The sequence below is a fragment of the Pimephales promelas genome, chromosome 3, assembly GCF_988280905.1.
Source record: "Pimephales promelas chromosome 3, fPimPro1.hap1.1, whole genome shotgun sequence".
In the NCBI taxonomy this organism is placed as follows: Eukaryota; Metazoa; Chordata; class Actinopteri; order Cypriniformes; family Leuciscidae; genus Pimephales; species Pimephales promelas.
Genome location: NC_142771.1, coordinates 41,248,009 through 41,266,569, shown reverse-complemented (window position 1 = coordinate 41,266,569; position 18,561 = coordinate 41,248,009). Strand labels below are relative to the sequence as shown.

Here is an 18,561-nt window from a genome sequence, read left to right as displayed (position 1 = left end):
TGGTACAGAGGGAAATGTAAGACTCAAAATATCCTTAAAGGGCCAGTACTCACCAAATGAAAACTCACCCTAATGTTGTATGCTGTTTATTATTATTAACTTTGTTGTAAATTTTCATTGTTTGAGGAGCCAGATGTGGTCTGTGATGCCAATGATGGTAATTAAAGCGTTACGCTGTCACTGTCTCAGTAGTGAAGTACCTTTGTGCACAAACGCTGCTTGCACAGTCTTTGCGTGATAAGAGTGCTGCCTAATCTTTCAAATGCAGACTAGCTCAGAGCCTAATGACACACACCTGAACCAACTAATCAAGGTTGTTAGGATTACTAGAACCCCCCCCCCCCCCCGGACAGTTTAGAGCCAAATAGGGAAAGAGGGGAAGTCTCTCGAATGATTTACCATCATTGACTACGTTTACATGCAGCCAATAACCCGTTCAAAACCGGGATATTAGCAATAACCCGGTCGCGAACGGCCATGTAAACACCGGCAAAACCCCGAATATGCTCATATCCCAGATTTTAAAAACCGGGATATTATACCTGGGGTACCCCTTTTCTAACCCGAATTTTTGGTCGTGTAAACGCGTATCGGTGATTTGTGTTCTGCGCATGTTCTATTCGCAAGGAATCTTGGTCTTTTGAGTAGAGAAACTTCTCAGCGCATACAAAAATCCTCGTGCAGTATACCGGAATTAAACAGGGCGAGACACAGCACAGCGGAGCGAGGTCAGTAACGTTACCAGCAAAGCGCAAACAAAGGCGATCACTTTCTGCCCCGAACTATTCACTATCCGCGGGCTGCTGTTATTGTCTTTGGATACAGGAAGAAGAATAGAAGAATCGGAAATGACGCATATTGCATCTTGAAGTTGTCCGTACGTCTAGACGCTAACCGCACGTCGCCGTTTACATCAGGATACTGCAATTCCATGTATACAGGAGAAACTCTCTCTGCTCACGCATGTAAACGGCTTATTCCTAATGTTTCAGAAACCCGAATAGTGACCTTAACCCGACCATAACCCGAAAATTGGCTGCATGTAAACGTAGTGATTCCTTGTTGTTTATATTGCTAAATATAACTTACTCAACAACATATATTAGATGTTGTCTAATATTGCCTATCATGGTAATCTGACATTGCTAGCTTTATCTAAATTGTTATCGCTAGCACAACATGCAAGTATTTCGCTAGCCTGTTAACCTGCCATCCGTGCTTGTCATCTTTTTTTCCTCTCTCGCACACTCGCGCTTTACATGTGATAAATGCAGCGAGATAGTCAGGCTGACAGAGAAGTTTTCAGAACTGGAGAGACGCAACCAAACTTTAATCGAGGATAATTCATTTGGTCCAATGTCGAATAAAAGTGAGCCGTACCTAGCCAATCTAGCAACTCGTCAATTCGAGGCATTGGATATGTGTCGAATTTAGGCACAGCATTCACCTTGCGGTAGTCGACACAGAAACGCACTGAGCCGTCCGTTTTTGGCACTGTGACTCTTCTATTACTCTCAGGTCCAGCATTGCTTCCCATTCCATTTGAACAACCTTTTTTTTGTGTTCAGGCAACCGGTATGGCCGGGTGCTCGCTGTCACGCCCGGCTCCATCTCAGTATGGTGGTGAATCAAATTGGTTCAGCCAGATAGGGGCGAAAATACGTCAGCAAACTTTGTTTGTAATTTTACTAGATCAGCGAGCTGCGAAGGCGCTAGGTGATCTCCTTCCAGGGCCAGAGCAAGTACTTTGTGGCTCGCCTCTGGTCCAAGATCTTCCTTTCCACTCACTTCCGTTGTTAGCATTACTGATTCCCCTTCACTCCATTTTTTTTGAAGAGGTTGAGGTAGTTTATCTGGCATGCCCCACCCGTCTGTTCGAACCACTTCATAATTGAGATCTCCTATTCGCTGTGTATCCTCAAATAACACAGTCTCATCCCAAGACGTCATATAACTTATGTCTTGGGATGTCTTTTGACCATGCGTCAACATCCGCCTTTTTAGGGTACCCTTAAACGTCGGCTACATGACGATCCCGGGCCGTCATACAACTGACGCTTTACCTTTAACGTCGGTTAGGTGACGGGGTAGGTTTAGGTCTGGGGTAGGGTTAGGATCCGATAACGTCATCTAACCGACGTTTAAGGGTACCCTAAAAAGGCAGATGTTGACGTATGGTCAAAAGACGTGACTGCGCTGCCTCAAAAGGTCCTTGCCACTTCTCTAATAATTTTGAACTGGATGTTGGGAGCAATACAAGCAGTTTCTTTCCCGGTGTAAATTCTCGTTGCTTGGTTCCCCTGTTGTACAGCTGGCTTTGTCTGTTCTGAGCCTGTAGCAAATTCTCCATAGAGTGTATGGAGTCCCAGTGTATGGAGTAGGGCTGGGTATTGAGATAAATTTCACAATTCGATTCGATTTCGATTCACAAGCTTGCAATTCGATTCGATTTCGATTACGATTCGATTTCGATTATTTTGGATATCAGTTACAATAAATGGCAATTTTTCTCAAGGGAATCAAATCTCTTAAATGCTGTAAACTATGCTCTATATATATAGTCTAGTTGTAGCCTACTAGGCTTCATTTGAAGGTAATAATTAACTGTTTTGTAGCTATACAAACACTTAAATTACACTTTTATTTATTTTTATAATAAGAAGATTATATGAAATATAAACATTTAAATGGTGGCTGTCATAAAAACTTGCCAGATTTATTCAAATATGCATTAAATATTGAAGAACACTAACGAGTGTGGACTAACGAGTTTATGTACGTTTTCTGAGGTAAATATGACGATACATGACATTGATTACAAGCTGTTTAACTGATGTCTTTCCACGGTTGAAACGCAGATTGAGCGAATCAATGTGACATGATCCGGATTTCGATAAGTTGTACTCGATCTTTTAACACACTTTCAGATGCTCATTCTTGTTTATTTCGAGCTGTAACTGGTATTATTAACCCGGAAGAGAGATCAGCGCTGCTGCTTCTCCAGAGCGATCTCACGCCACAGCGCCAAAACGGCAAAACTCTATTTATGTTTTTGAATTTCTAAAGAAAATGGACGTAATTTGAAAATTGAGACTTTGTTTCATATCAATAGTAACAAAGGACAAAGATTATTGCGATTTGTTGGATGCGCGCAGCCGCGATACAATGTCTCATTCATTCAAATGAAACAACAGGATGACTAATCGATTCTTGAGATTTAAGAATCGATATCGGTTTGTAAAAATGAGAATCGATTAATATCGAGAAATCGATATTTATTACCCAGCCCTAGTATGGAGTGTATGGAGCCCCAGTGTATGGAGTTTTGCTCGCAGGTCTAGAACATACTGAAGTTAGTTAACATGTAGTTGCAAAGTTACTTATAGTTATTACAATGTCTAAAGTAGACCATCGAAACATAGTGAAACCCAAATTTGTGATAATATAGTAATCACATATAACCCAATATTTTAGGGGTTAATATTAAATGATTAGCATTATGGATTTAGATTTTAATTACTGTTTTATTTTAGCTCAAGGATGGGTTACTGACCATCAGGTTCCTCTAGTTGAGAGGTCAAACACCTGCAATTTGCCACAATGTAAAATACAGTAAATGCAGAAATGAATGATTTCATCTTCCTGGCTCCTCCTCAGAACAAACAAAGCCATTAAACTCTCACAGTGCTTTGCTGTATGAGTGCTGGGATGAGCGGATGTTCATTCACTGAGGAAAATGAGTGACGGTCATGCGGGATGCTGAGTAAGCTGTTAGAGCTCCGAAAAGTTGGGGATTGTTTTTGGTTTATGCAAATGAAAAGTGCCAAACAATGGGGAGCCATGGTGAGAGACTTAAAAAACATACAATAGTCATTTGCAGTCATTTGTTTTCCATAATATAATCCTTGGAATTAGAAAGGAGTTGTTTAAATGTCCAACTGAAGACTTTAGGCACAATGCCTCTTGTGGTTTTCTATCTTTGATTTGCCTTTCCCACATGAATCCAGATGATGAATTCAGGACACAGGCTGCCGTTTACTCTCTGTTCATGAATGGTGGTTAGCGTCTTTGTTTCTTGTGTGTGTCATAAGCTACCTGCGAACATGATCAAATGTGGATATTGAAATTACAACATGGCTTCTATTAACTGTTAGCTTGTATACAATAAAAAAGGGTGTATATTTTATGTAATATACACATTTTTGGGTGACCTAATCTTTTCAGTTTCAGTCTGAAGGGGAAATCCAAAAAGAGCACAGAAAAACTTGATTTACAACCCACTTCGGGATTTCCATATTTTGACCAGAAAAGCTACGTCATGGTAGAGCTGTGAGCCATGCAAATATAGCATTAGTACAACCATAACAACTTGATTGTTGGGAATATGTATGAAAATAGACTTTTGACAATTTGTGCATGTGCACATTTGGAAGTTGCACATCGTATCAATAGCAGAAAAGTAATTTTATACAAAGCATTTACATTTTTTATTTACACACAACATGTTTGCAGTTGTTTTATTAGGGGTCCAGCAAACATTCAAAAAATTACAAAACCATATAAGTTGGGGGAAAAAAAACTCTAAATCCCTCAGAGCCTTTGAATAACATGAAATACAATGCAAAAAATGTCCATATTTGCATTTTTTTTTTTTGCAAAGTTTCTGGGTGCCTTAAAGTGACTATACACCTTTATCTTCTAAATGCAAAGTTCCACCTTAACAAAACTTGCAGTCTTGACAAGGATTTCAGTAATAATAAAAACCATAAACTCCCAAATTGTTTGATTTTGACAACTGTTTGACCCTTGGACAAAATAACAAAAATGTCACCAATCGTCAATCAAATTTAGCAGGCAATAATGTAAAAAGTGAGACATCATGATGTGACCTACAAGCAGGGTGTCAACAATCAGCCGTAAGGAGGAGCTACAATAAGCAAATTTAAAATAAGATATCAAAAGCTAAATTCCTCTCTTATTTCTATCATTAAGAGTGCCAATCTAGTCTTATCATAGGATTTCATATTTCTCGAAAAAAAAACTGAAGGTTTTGTATGAATTTTGGAGTGCAACATCTTAGAGACTAAAATAAATACAACACAATAATACATTAATGATCATACATTTGTCAGATATTGATCAAGGTTACTAATTGGTCAGAATTGTGGGAAAGACTGTATATAGAGTGTGGTAAAGAGTGTGGTTATATGCAAATATATATTTAAGCAATACCACATAAAGAGGATATCTCCTGAATAATAATAATAATAATAAAACATATTTACATTTTCACTTAATGCCTATAAAATCTCTTTTTAATATTGATAGGCCATTACCACTCCTACGCATAAACCTCTTCTGACAAAAAAAAAAACTGTCATTCAAAGTATAAACTAATGTTGTGTTTTATGTTAAGGATTAGGCAGAATAATTTTCACGTCATTTCAACTTGTGTCTTGCGGACACATATTTAGTATGTGTTTTGTGGTCTTATTTCAGCAACTTTCATTTTAAATTTTTTTAATAACCACGCATAAACATTATTCTCTTAAAAATACAAACATGTACTTACATGTTGTTCACATATTATGGTAGCCCAGTTTGTGCTATATAGAGTGAAATTACACCTTTGCCATTAAAATGTTTATAAATAACTGAAAAAAGCACGGCTGTCAGTGCATTTCAGAACATCCCAAGGACCCCAAATACATCTTGGTCCCCAGGGGGTTAATAGAAATGGTCCTCACCCATTTATTGTGTATGTGTGGTTTTGCAGCACTGCATAACCTGTGGATTAGTCAGGATTTGGTCTCTTAATGATGACACATATATTTACATATTCCTTGTTTTCTCTTTCTCCAAGTTTCAGTAAAATCAGGAGCTTAACCTTCAAGATATTGTTTGTTCTCCTCTAAATATTAATTAATTATTACTACGCTGGGATAGGCTCCAGCATGGTTTCGATCTACATACGAGTCACAATTTTTGCAAGCCTGTTTAAAACCCTGGTTTGTGTGATTTTTTTATTGTTTTAGAAATAAACATTAATTACAAATTAAAAGTAGTATGAAATCTGGAACACTTGATTCTGATTGGTAAACCACAGCATTAAATAACTAAACTTTGACGTTTGCCCCTGCCCGTTTCCAACAGTATACAGTGCTAGATTTATGTCTATAGGTTTACTTCATGATCTCTTTCTTCTTACATAATCAAATAATTGAAACACAAATTAATGCATACTGCATGTTGATTTATTTTTATAAGATGATGTACAGGCATATTGTAATGGGTTCATGATCAAATTGGTTAGGTTTATTTGGCGATAATGATCAGTTTACTGTACATTATACATCGCAGTTTAATGAAATGTGAAAGTTTTTGGTGGTTAAATAAAAAAATGGAGCCGAATGGGTAGGGGGGAAATTACATACAGTACAATGTTATTATTTTTTGTATTTTTAACCATGATTTTTTTACATTTCTCTAAAACAAGTCTGTGTAATTTTGCTCTTCAGGTATAAATCTTGTTTTAATGATGTGTGGATAAGCATGTTGCGATTTATTAAACTGGATGTTTTTGCGGCGAGAGGAGCAGAGCTGGTGTTTTCAGGTCCTTCTCTAAGATAGGAGAAAGTGGTGAGTGTCAAATTGTTTAGAAGCTTTATGCAAATGAAATGCAAACATGCTGGACGGCAGACAGTCGTTTTGAGGTCGAGGTAGTGTGTGTGGTCCGTCAGGAGAATGTCAAAAAAAATTGTGGATTTATATCATATAATTACATATTACTTTGTATTATATTCAAATTAGATTTCAAATTTGTACACTTTCATTGCACCTTAATTGGATTAAATCGACACTATCTACTTTGGTCATTTATAAATAAAACCACATTGCTGCACATTTTTTAGCAGTCCATTTATCAGTTGTGTTTCCAAGGTACCAGTCTGACAGTCCACCAGTTTGATATAACAAGGACTTGTGAAGATGCAATAATCACAGGATTTGACAAATGTTGCCAGGTGTCTGGATTATGTTCAGTTGTTGTCTGGTGTTGTGTATTGCGCACACTGTTACATTTGTTTTGCCTTCTTTGGATTATTTGCTCATTGTGCTTTTGTATAAGTTGTATATTAAGATTGAAGTACTGCATATTAGATCAATTTGCGTCTCGACATTCACATTTTCGATTTGTTTTTCCTTTTTCCCTTGTATTTTCTGTACATTTTCTGTATTTTCATTCAACAGATCACCCATACCATACATTTATATACACTCACCTAAAGGATTATTAGGAACACCTGTTCAATTTCTCATTAATGCAATTATCTAATCAACCAATCACATGGCAGTTGCTTCAATGTATTTAGGGATGTGGTCCTGGTCAAGACAATCTCTCTCACCAAAATTGGACAGTTGAAGAAAAATGTTGCCTGGTCTGATGAGTCTCGATTTCTGTTGACACATTCAGATGGTAGAGTCAGAATTTGGCGTGAACAGAATGAGAACATGGATCCATCATGCCTTGTTACCACTGTGCAGGCTGGTGGTGGTGGTGTAATGGTGTGGGGGATGTTTTCTTGGCACACTTTAGGCTCCTCTTAGTGCCAATTGGGCATTGTTTAAATGCCACGGCCTACCTGAGTATTGTTTCTGACTATGTCCATCCCTTTATGGCCACCATGTTCCCATCCTCTGATGGCTACTTCCAGCAGGATAATGTACCAAGTCACAAAGCTTGAATCATTTCAAATTGGTTTCTTGAACATGACGATGAGTTGACTGTACTAAAATGGCCCCACAGTCACCAGATCTCAACCCAATAGAGCATCTTTGGGATGTGGTGGAACAGGAGCTTCGTGCCCTGGATGTGCATCCCACAAATCTCCATCAACTGCAAGATGCTATCATATCAATATGGGCCAACATTTCTAAAGAATGCTTTCAGCACCTTGTTGAATCAATGCCACCTAGAATTAAGGCAGTTCTGAAGGTGAAAGGGGGTCAAACACAGTATTAGTGTGGTGTTCCTAATAATCCTTAAGGTGAATATATATATATATATATATATATATATATATATATATATTTGGTCACACTTTAGATTAGTCCAATCCTCACTATTAGCTACGACTTTTGCCTCAATAAACTCCTGATTACTGCTTATTGATAGTTAGTAAGGTAGTTGTTAAATTTAGGTATTGGAATAAGGGATGTACAATATGGTCATGCAGAATAAGGCATTAATATTTGCTTTATACGTACGAATAAACAGCCAATATCCTAGTAATATGCATATAAGCAACTAGTTAAATTTCCTCAAATCATGTGATCACTTTTCTTTTTAAGTTACATCCTGTGTGTCCCAATTTTGTGGAATGTTACATTTTTTATATATCCGATATTGCTCGCCTAAAAAAAAGTAATAGTACACCCATTTCTACTGTATGGCTATAAAAGCTTATAGTACAGTCACTAATACCCTTATAAGGACAAAGATCAGTGGGTGCGAGAGGTCATTCGTCATGATAATCTGTACCTGAGCTGCAGGCTAAAGAATACATATTTGACTAGAAAATAAGGAAGGTAAAATAAGCAGAGTTTGAAAAACTACCATATAAAGGCACGGATAAAAGAACCAACTTGCACAACATATCAAGAATCAAAGAAACAACATATCAAAACATGTAGTGTATTATCTGTCACCATAAAAGAAAATATTCAAGAAGGGATTCAACAAGAGAAGTTAGACTGGGGATCAAAAAGGAAAGAGAGTGAGAGAGAGCGAGAGAGAGAGAGAGAGAGGGGGGAGGAGTCAGAGACTTGCTGTGTGTGATGTCAGCAGCTTGTTGGATTGAGGTGCTGCGCCCTGCTGAGTTTAATCCAGGCTGATTAGGAAGAAGCAAGCAGTCACCTGTGTGAATGCAGAGAAGTAGCTAAAGATAACCTAGTGTAGCCCGGCACTGCTGCTCTAACGATAAAACAACACAAGGAAACTCACAAGGACAACAGCATTGATCTGTAGTTGAGTCACAGTTGATAAAAAAGAAGAAGAAACGGGTAAGAAACTCCAGGTTCAGAGCAGCAAAGAAGCTTTAAATTACCTTTAAATAGCATCCAAGGAGAGGTTCTTGTTTGTCAAGGGCATATTGTTCTCTTTTCAGCATTTTTAAACTAATCTAATACAATCCTTTGGGAATCGCTCTTGATCAGAATGTCCACGAACGGAATAAGCATGGCTCTAAAGCTCACGTTTGGACTCATTAATTACGAAAATCGTTACCTCACAGCAGAGGCATTTGGTTTCAAGGTAAACGCGTCTGGGACAAGCATGAAGAAGAAGCAGATCTGGACCCTGGAGCAAGACCAGGACAGCCAGGTGGTTTTCTTGCGAAGTCACCTCGGACGTTATCTGTCCTCAGATAAAGATGGCAAGGTGAGCTGTGAGGAGGAAGTGCCAAATACAGACTGTCGTTTCTTGATTTTGATGCAGTCAGATGGACGCTGGGCCTTGCAGTCTGAGCCATACTTGCGTTATTTTGGAGGCTCTGCAGAATATCTGTCCTGTTTTGGCCAGACCATTGGCGACTCTGAGCTGTGGGCCATGCATCTCGCCCTTCACCCACAGGCCAACCTGCTAAGTGTTGGCCGCAAGCGGTACGCTCACCTGTCCATCGCAGACAACGAGATCTCCATGGACAGCAACATCCCCTGGGGTGTGGACTCCCTGATCACCTTGGTCTACCAGGATGGGAAGTACAGTCTGAAGACCTGTGACAGCCGCTTTCTCAGCAACGATGGCAAGCTGGTAATGGAGAACGGGCCAAACAGCAGTTTCACCCTGGAGCTCAAGTCTGGCAAGTTGGCGTTTAAGGACTGTGGGGGCAAGTACCTCTCCCCGACGGGCCCCACCGGCTCCCTGAAGTCTGGCCGCTGTACAAGGCCAGGGAAAGATGAGCTGTTTGATCTGGAAGAGAGCCACCCACAAGTTGTTTTCCAGGCAGCCAACAAGAGATTTGTGTCTATTCGTCAAGGTAACCAATGTTTTTACATTTGTGTTGATATATCATGGTCATTATTATTGGTTTAAAACAACACTCTAAACAAAAATGGTGCTAAATAGCACTAAAAGTGGTTCTTTGGCTTGTATTCCTAGAGGAACCACTTTAGCACTTATCTTTGTCAAATGGTGCTATGTAGAACCATACGAGGTGCCAAACTGGGCTTAACGGGTTCTTTAAATGGTAGTGGTGCTATATAGCACCATGACCACCGCAAATAACCCATGAAGAACCTTTTTTTTTAGAGTGAAGGGTATCTACCTACTTGCAGACTTCAGTTCCAACCATAAAAAACATAGTTATTCTTAGGTGCTCATGAAGATCTTATTTATCTAGTTCAGGTGAGTTTGATTGGGGAAGGTGCAGGGACTTGGGATACGTTCACTTCACACTGTTGGTCCATATCGGATTATTTGTGTATTCGATCTAAAATGAATCACTGTCCACATTGTGAATCACAACTGTTTAGATCCGATTCATGTGTCTCATGCCGCTATTTCGTTTTCTGGAATTTATTTTTTTTCAAAACATCTCTCTGTTAGATTTTAATCTTCTACTAGTTTTGCACTTTGCAGCAACACAACCTCGATTCTGCTGTTTCCTATAACAACGTTTGACGAGTTTACAGAATTACACATTTGAATGTAACCCAAATCGAATTTTTAAAGGTCGCTTTTCGTCTTATTCTTTTTGCCGTTCACACCTGCCATTCAATCTGATATGCATGGGATTTAGACTGACAGTATAAATGAGGCTATAGATATCAAGGCATTGGATTGAGCACCCCTGCTCTAAAACAATCTGTAGGTATTATAGGAACTATAAAAAGTGGGTTCTTGAACCAGTTTATCTATATTTCTAATATATGTTGCTCCTCATAAAACTGGTAATAGGCTGATGTAGCTCTAGGTCTATGACAAGTCGTTGTTCGATTTTATTTTTTATTTTTGTGTGTGTGCCATGCCAACTCAATTGTCTTTTTTAAAACTCGTATTATGAGTAGTATAAATCATAGAAATTTGCACAAAATGACATTACATTTCATAAACCTACATAATGCACAGACTTTTAGACATATACATAGACTACTATGTTGTCGTTTCATGGATGATGCATGTATGTGCATTAGACTACCCAGCTAACAAAAATATGTTCAAAGAAAATATTTCTAATGTTCCTGTTAAATTATTATAAAATTATTTCGAAACTTTTTTTTTCTGAATCCTATTTCTTAACGTAAAGCGAATCCAGCTTTTCAGGTTTGCTTGGAAATCACAGGCAGGTGTTCTGAAGCAGGTTGGACTTTTTTTTGGAGGACAATGGGTCTCCAGGAGCAGGGTTGATGACTTCTGGCTTTGTGGGGAGAAGAGGATGGTGACATTTGATACAGAGGGGCAAAGGGCAAGCTTTTAACACAACTGCTCTTTTAGCTATGAGCCATTATGTTTAATGCTGTTCATTGTCATAGTCAAATATTTGCAAACTCTTACCTCTATTATCATAGAGTAGAATACATGCATTAAATAGCTAACAAAGTACATCAATAAATAGATACATGTCAGCCTATGTTTTTTTTTCCACTGCTGGGTTACAGAATCAAGAAGATGTCCATGCAATTGGTCCATTACCTACTGTGTGTACGGTAAACAACATAATATGATGTACTGTTCAAGGCTAGATTGACAATTTCTTAGTCACCCAAAGGAATTTTTTATGAATATTACAATGTTTACTATAAATGATTTATCCATGCATACATTTGTTTTTTAATTCATGTGCCCCCCGCAATGACATCTCTTCTCTGATGACGTGTGCAGGCTATAGTCCCTTCCCTCCAGGTCTCAAACCCTGCTCCTTCTCACTTATTTACGCATCCCCATTTCCTTTCCTTGCGTCACAGCTACTTCTCCCCCTAGGAAAGAAAATGAGGACGAAGGGAAGCTTATTTGCATATTGGAATATTCTTGATCATTTGAGTGTCACTTCACAGTGTCATCGGCTGTGCTCAAAGGTTCTGCCCTTATGTTGTTGAAGTTTGGCCATTTAAGAAATTCTAGCACACTAGCTCACCTGGAGCAGAGTTTGAGACCCCTCCTTTAACGTCATTCCTATAATGCCTTATCGAAAGAGAAAGAAATGTAGGGCATGACTTCATTTTTTTCCACCATAAATTGATTGAGTAGTTGAACATTGCAAAATTGTTATTAAAAATTCCTTTGGGTGACTAAGAAACGAGTCAATCTTGCCTTGAACAGTTCCGGCTACATCCCATTATGTTGTTTACTGTACAAAGGTAGTGGACCAATAGCATGGACATCTCCTTGTCTATAACCAAGCAGTGGGAAAAGCATACACTGACATTTATCTATTTAATTATGTATTTTGTTAGCCATTTAATTCATGTATTCTACTATTTGATAATAGAGGTAAGAGTTTGCAAATATTTGACTATGACAATGAACAGCATTAAACATAATGGCTCATGGCTAAAAGTGCAGTTGTGCTCAAAGCTTGCCCTTTTCCCCTCTGTATCAAATGTCATCATCCTCTTCTCCTCACAAAGCCAGATGTCATCAACCCTGCTCCTGGAGACCCATTGTCCTGCAAAGTTTATTTCCAACCTGCTTCAGAACACCTGCCTGCATTTTCAAGCAAACTTTAAGAGCTTGTTGTGCTGGTTCAGGTGTGACTGCTTAGGGTTTGAGCTAAACTGGAGCAGAACATTGGTTCCCCAGGAGGAGGGTTGAAGAATTCTTTCAGAGAGAGACATATATATGACTTGAGTGCTATATTCCAAGTGCAGGGATAACTTCCCTTGCTTTAATTGGCATGTTCATGAGAAACTTGTCAGCTGGATGTTAATTTGAGTTAGACGTCGGTTTATAAAACATTCAAAAGTAGCATTCCTATAATGTTTGCAAAATTATGAAATGGAATGTTCCCATAATTTTTTAACTGATGTCAATAAAATAACACTCAGAAAAAAACTTTATAATAACTTGATAGGAACATTAGACAAATTTTCTTAGAACATATTTTTGTTCGGTGGGTAGTCTAAAATATTTCTTTAGTTTGACATCATTACAGATGGATTTCTTTGATCGGTTTCCGATCAACGAACACGCTGCAAAGCATGATTTTCTGCATATTAAACTGAAATAGGATGGATCAAGGCACCAGCTGCTTATTAGGCACTGCTAGGGTGAGTGTTAGGGATTACTCCAGTAAAAGGCTTATGGACAGTCAAGGGATATTTCTGAAGCATCTAATTTGAATCTCAACCTACACAATCTGGTCGTTTTGACTATTTGGAATAGACATTTGCTGGTAATGTTATTTAAACCACAGGTTCAGAGAGAGTCAAAGAGATAAACAGCATGATTACTGGTTTAGTGGGACTCAGGCAGGAGCACAAAGTACTGAGGTGTTACCAGTGGATTAGCAAAAACCCTTTGAGTCACAGGTGCTAGTGAAGGCAGCCTAGCAAATCATAATCAAGGACTGAAACCATTCATTTTATAATTTAATTTAGAATGGCGTTTGAAATACAATTCCTGAATTTAGGTAGTAAAATATGATGAGTCAGAATTGAAATTTAATGAAGAATTCCAGATCTCCTCAAGCAGGGGAATTGCTCCCTCAAGGATCACATGAGGGATTTCTTAGATCTCACTTACTATTCTGAAAGCTTTCTATGCCTCAATGAGCAGTCGAAACCCCAAATCGACTTCCTCAACACAGGTTCAGTCCAATCCCAAGTCGTCTTCCTCACCACTGGTTTAGTCCAATCCCATGTCATCTTCCTCACCACTGATTCAGTCCAATCCCAAGTCATCTTCCTCACAACTGGTTCAGTCCAATCCCAAATCGACTTCCTCAACACTGGTTCAGTCCAATCCCATGTCATCTTCCTCACCACTGATTCAGTCCAATCCCAAATCGACTTCCTCAACACTGGTTCAGTCCAATCCCAAGTCATCTTCCTCGCCACTGGTTCAGTCCAATCCCAAGTCGTCTTTCTCATCACTGGTTCAGTCCAATCCCAAGTCATCTTCCTCACCACTGGTTCAGTCCAATCCCAAGTCATCTTCCTCACAACTGATTCAGTCCAATCCCAAATTGTCTTCCTCAACACTGGTTCAGTCCAATCACAAGTCCTCTTCCTCACCACTGGTTCAGTCCAATCACAAGTCCTCTTCCTCACCACTGGTTCAGTCCAATCACAAGTCCTCTTCCTCACCATTGGTTCAGTCCAATCCCAAATCGACTTCCTCAACACTGGTTCAGTCCAATCCCAATTCGCCTTCCTCACCACTGGTTCAGTCCAATCCCAAGTCGTCTTCCTCACCACTGGTTCAGTCCAATCCCCAAGTCGTTTTTCTCACCACTGGTTCAGTCCAATCCCAAGTCGACTTCCTCAACACTGGTTCAGTTCAATCCCAAATTGTCTTCCTCAACACTGGTTCAGTCCAATCCCAAGTCGTCTTCCTCACCACTGGTTCAGTCCAATCCCAAATGTGTTTTCCTCACCACTGCTTCAGTCCAATCGCAAGTCATCTTCCTCACCACTGGTTCAGACCAATCCCAAGTCGTCTTCCTCACCACTGGTTCAGTCCAATCCCTAGTCATCTTCATCACCACTGGTTCAATCCCAAGTCATCTTCCTCACCACTGGTTCAGTCCAATCCCAAGTCATCTTCCTCACCACTGGTTCTGTTCAATCCCAAATCGTCTTTGCCACCTCTGGATGAGCCCAGTCCACAATCCTCTCCGTCACCACTGGTTCAGTTTAGCGTCAAGTCTTCTTCATCGTCGTATGGCACAGCACCAAGTCTCCTTCATCGTCAAGCATTGAATCGCCTTCATTATATTGGCTCTGCCAAGTCATGCATTCCTCTCCCTCATCCTCTGCCAAGAAAAAGTTCCTTGTCGTCGCGTCTACTGTCTCCCTTCAGTCTCTCGGCTCCTCCTTCAGTGGTTCTACCCAGCAGCTTGGATCCAATCTACGGATCAGCTCCATCCTACATGAGCTCCTCCTTGGTCTAAGGATCTTTCAGCCTCACCTCAAGCCACAGAGCCCCCCGACCCATCGGCTCAATCTTGGGTCACTGCTACCTTGGCTCTCCACTACGGTCTGTTATCCCTTAGGCTCCACCGACTTCATTGTCACTCTGGCTCCACCTTGGTCAATCATCTCTCAGGATTTGCTTTGGAGTTCTGGATCTCCACCTCTTTGGCTCTGGGCTCCTCCTTCCCTCTGGTTCCACCATCATCCTCAGTTACCAAGTTTGTTCAGGTCTCCCAAACCCATATCTCCACCTTGGTCACAAATCCCTGCTGCTCCACTTTGGCCCTACAGACCCTCAGCTACTCCCTGGGTATTTGTCTCCTCTGATCCCCCTGGGTCTCCAATTTTCACAACTTAATTTCTGTCATTCAGACTCCTGGCTCCTTCTTTCATCATCTCCACCTTGGTGTTTCCCTTTGCCAGTCATCGTCCTCTTCCGAAACCTCATCTTCCCTGCCTCTGTTGGACACTGGTTCCCTGTTTTGTTAATGATCATTCCCAGTGTATTTAAGCCCACTTTCACCTCACATCATGATTCTGTGTTGTTAATGGTTTTCTAGCTATTGATGTTCATTAAAGTCTCTATTCATAATTCACTCTGGATCTCTGTTTTGGATTAAAGAATGCAGCCACCGTGACTACTATAGAAATGTAATGCTGTGTAAAATATAAATGTTGTTGAATGCAAGAGCCTTTGACATTTTTGTATTTATTAATTTCAGTTTAAAATGTTAAGTTAGAAGTAGATTCTCAGAAAGTGCATGAAATTAGCTCTAAATAGAATAATCCAGAAACAGTTGGAGTTTACCAGTCAACAACCTGATGATTTGCAGAACTATACATCTACTGCACTATTTGTTTGCTTTGCAGTTTTGTAAAGGAACCAAGTCTCAGTCATTGAGAAAGCTTGCCATGATAAATGTCTTTGTTTCCAGGCGTTAGCATCTCAGCTAATCAGGATGATGAGACAGACATGGAGACATTTCAGATGGAGATTGACAAAGAGACTAAGAAGTGCATGTTCAGAACCAGCGGTGGAAATTACTGGACACTCGTTACTCACGGAGGGATTCTGTCTTCAGCCACAGAAGTGTAAGGAGTGGTTTTATACATGTATCCCTTTAAACAAAACATGTATGGTAAAACTTGAGAAACGTGACTATTTAAACTTAAAAAGTTTTAGAATATAGAAAATAAATTATATAAAATAAGTTGTGATATAAAATGAAGAATAGATATTTAAGATTCTATATTTATTTAAATAATCAAATAAAAATTGTTGTGACAATTTTAATACTTTCACTGAAGCACAGTTGGGCAAAAAGGATTTGAGTGCATTTTTTTTTATCAAATGATCATTAATTTTAAACTACATATGGCTGCTTTCTGTAAAAATGAATGTGTTGCAATAACTGTTAAATCAGATAATTTACCCAAAATTTTAAATTCTGTTATCATTACTCATCCTCATTGTAATGACTTTCTTCCTTCTGTGGATCATGAAAATATTAAATAAAAAACATTTTGAAGAATGTTGGTAGCCAAACCATTTTCGTGACCATTTACTCGGATGAACTATCATTTTAACGTGTAAATATAACATAATATATCATATGCATACCAATGATTTTGAATATGTGTGTAACTGACAGAGAAGAAAACACCATGTTCGACATTGAGTGGTTGGGCCGACGAGTCGCTTTGAAGGCAAACAATGGAAAATATGTCTGCACAAAGAAAAATGGACAGCTTGCAGCTGTGAGTGATTCTTTGGGTGAGTTCACACCGATTCTTCTCTGGCCTTTTACTAAACTGCCCCTACTGGACACAACACGAGTCAGATTAATCCTCTCATGTGTTCGGCAGGGGAGGACGAGCAGTTTGTGCTAAAGCTGATTAATCGTCCTATCCTGGTCTTGCGTGGGGAGAACGGCTTTGTGTGTCACCACAAAAACTCCAATACACTGGACGCCAGTCGCTCTGTTTATGACATCTTCTCATTGCTTTTCAGCGATGGCGCATACCATATAAAAAGTGAGTCATATTGTGTGAGCTGAGAGTTTCACAGAGCAACACTGACTCTGTTGGGCATAAATTCCTGATGCTTGCTTTTTCCCTTCTCTACCATAGGTGGGAATGAAAAGTTTTGGTATGTGTCCGGCAGTGGTCTGGTGTGCACAGATGGGGACAAACCTGAGGATTTCTTCTTTGAGTTTGTGGAGTATGGACGGGTTGGCATCAAGGGTCAGAATGGCAAGTATCTGCGTGGAGACCAGGGAGGCACGCTGATGGGCGATGGGTTAAGCGTGGACGCCTCTTCCCTGTGGGAGCACTGAGTGCTGTACAGAACCAGAGACACAAATACTGACTCACTCAGAAACAATCAGTTCTGGAACTGACACCTGTTAAACTAATGACTTTTCAGGAGTACATTGTTCATTCTTGTTCTTTCTTTTTGTGAATAAGTGAAATATGTGTGGTTTTATCTGTTTCTTATCCTGTAAATGTTAATGTCACCCTTTGATTCATCAGAAAAATAGAAAACTACACTCCTTGCAGTGGCGGATCTAGAATTTTTACCACAATCGGGCCAATCTTTACAGAGAGGGGCCAAGTTTAACACAAATCATGCACAATTCTTTAATCAATGAGGTTTGCATACATTTCCCTGATTTTCTTTGCTACTGGTGTTAACTGTTCTATACAGCCCTAAATTCAAGCAGTTTTTGGATTAAGAAACTACTACAATAACAGCCTAAAGGAGTAGTTCACTTTTAAAAAAAACTTTTGCTGATAATTTGCTCACACCCATCATTCAAGATGTCCATGTCTTTCTTTCTTCAGTCGAAAAATTAAGGTTTTTGATGAAAACATTCCAGGATTTTCTCCATATAATGGACTTCAATGGGAACCAAACGGATCAAGGTCCAAATGAAAGTTTCAGTGCAGCTTCAAAGGGCTTTAAACGACACCAGATGATGAATAAGGGTCTTATCTAGCGAAACGATCGCTCATTTAAAAAAATAAATACAAAAGTTTAAGTTTTATAAGCACAAATCACCTTGCTCTGTTCTGTGATGCGTGTTCGTGACTCTCCTGTTCGAACTCGTTTAATAAAATGAACAAATCTTTTTTTTTGAGTAATTTCGTTCGTTGAATGAATGAAATGACTTGAAAAAAGATTTGTTCATTTTGATAGAGAGAAATCCTGGAATGTTTTCATCAAAAGCCTTAATTTATTTTCGACTGAAGAAAGAAAGAAATGGACATCTTGGATGACATGGGGATGAATAAATTATCAGCAAAAGTTTTAGGAATAACATTCATTAGGAATAACACACATAATGAAATATAAAACAAAAAGCTTTAGATCAAATTTGTAGTTCTGTTTTCACACTTTGCTGTGTTTTGGGTTCCAACAAGAATATTTAC

At 39.2% G+C, this 18,561-nt stretch overlaps 1 protein-coding gene across 1 annotated transcript; it reads left to right on the top strand.

Annotated features, from left to right (window-relative positions):
* The first annotated feature begins 8,892 nt into the window (after positions 1–8,892).
* fscn2a (fascin actin-bundling protein 2, retinal a) lies at positions 8,893–17,949 on the top strand. The gene is made up of 6 exons (XM_039681333.2): positions 8,893–9,060; positions 9,165–10,034; positions 16,065–16,221; positions 16,782–16,903; positions 16,996–17,163; positions 17,260–17,949. Exons 2-6 carry the CDS (start codon positions 9,215–9,217, stop codon positions 17,463–17,465), a joined length of 1,473 nt encoding a protein of 490 aa, XP_039537267.2. The 5' UTR covers positions 8,893–9,060; positions 9,165–9,214; the 3' UTR covers positions 17,466–17,949.
* Positions 17,950–18,561: the final 612 nt, after the last annotated feature.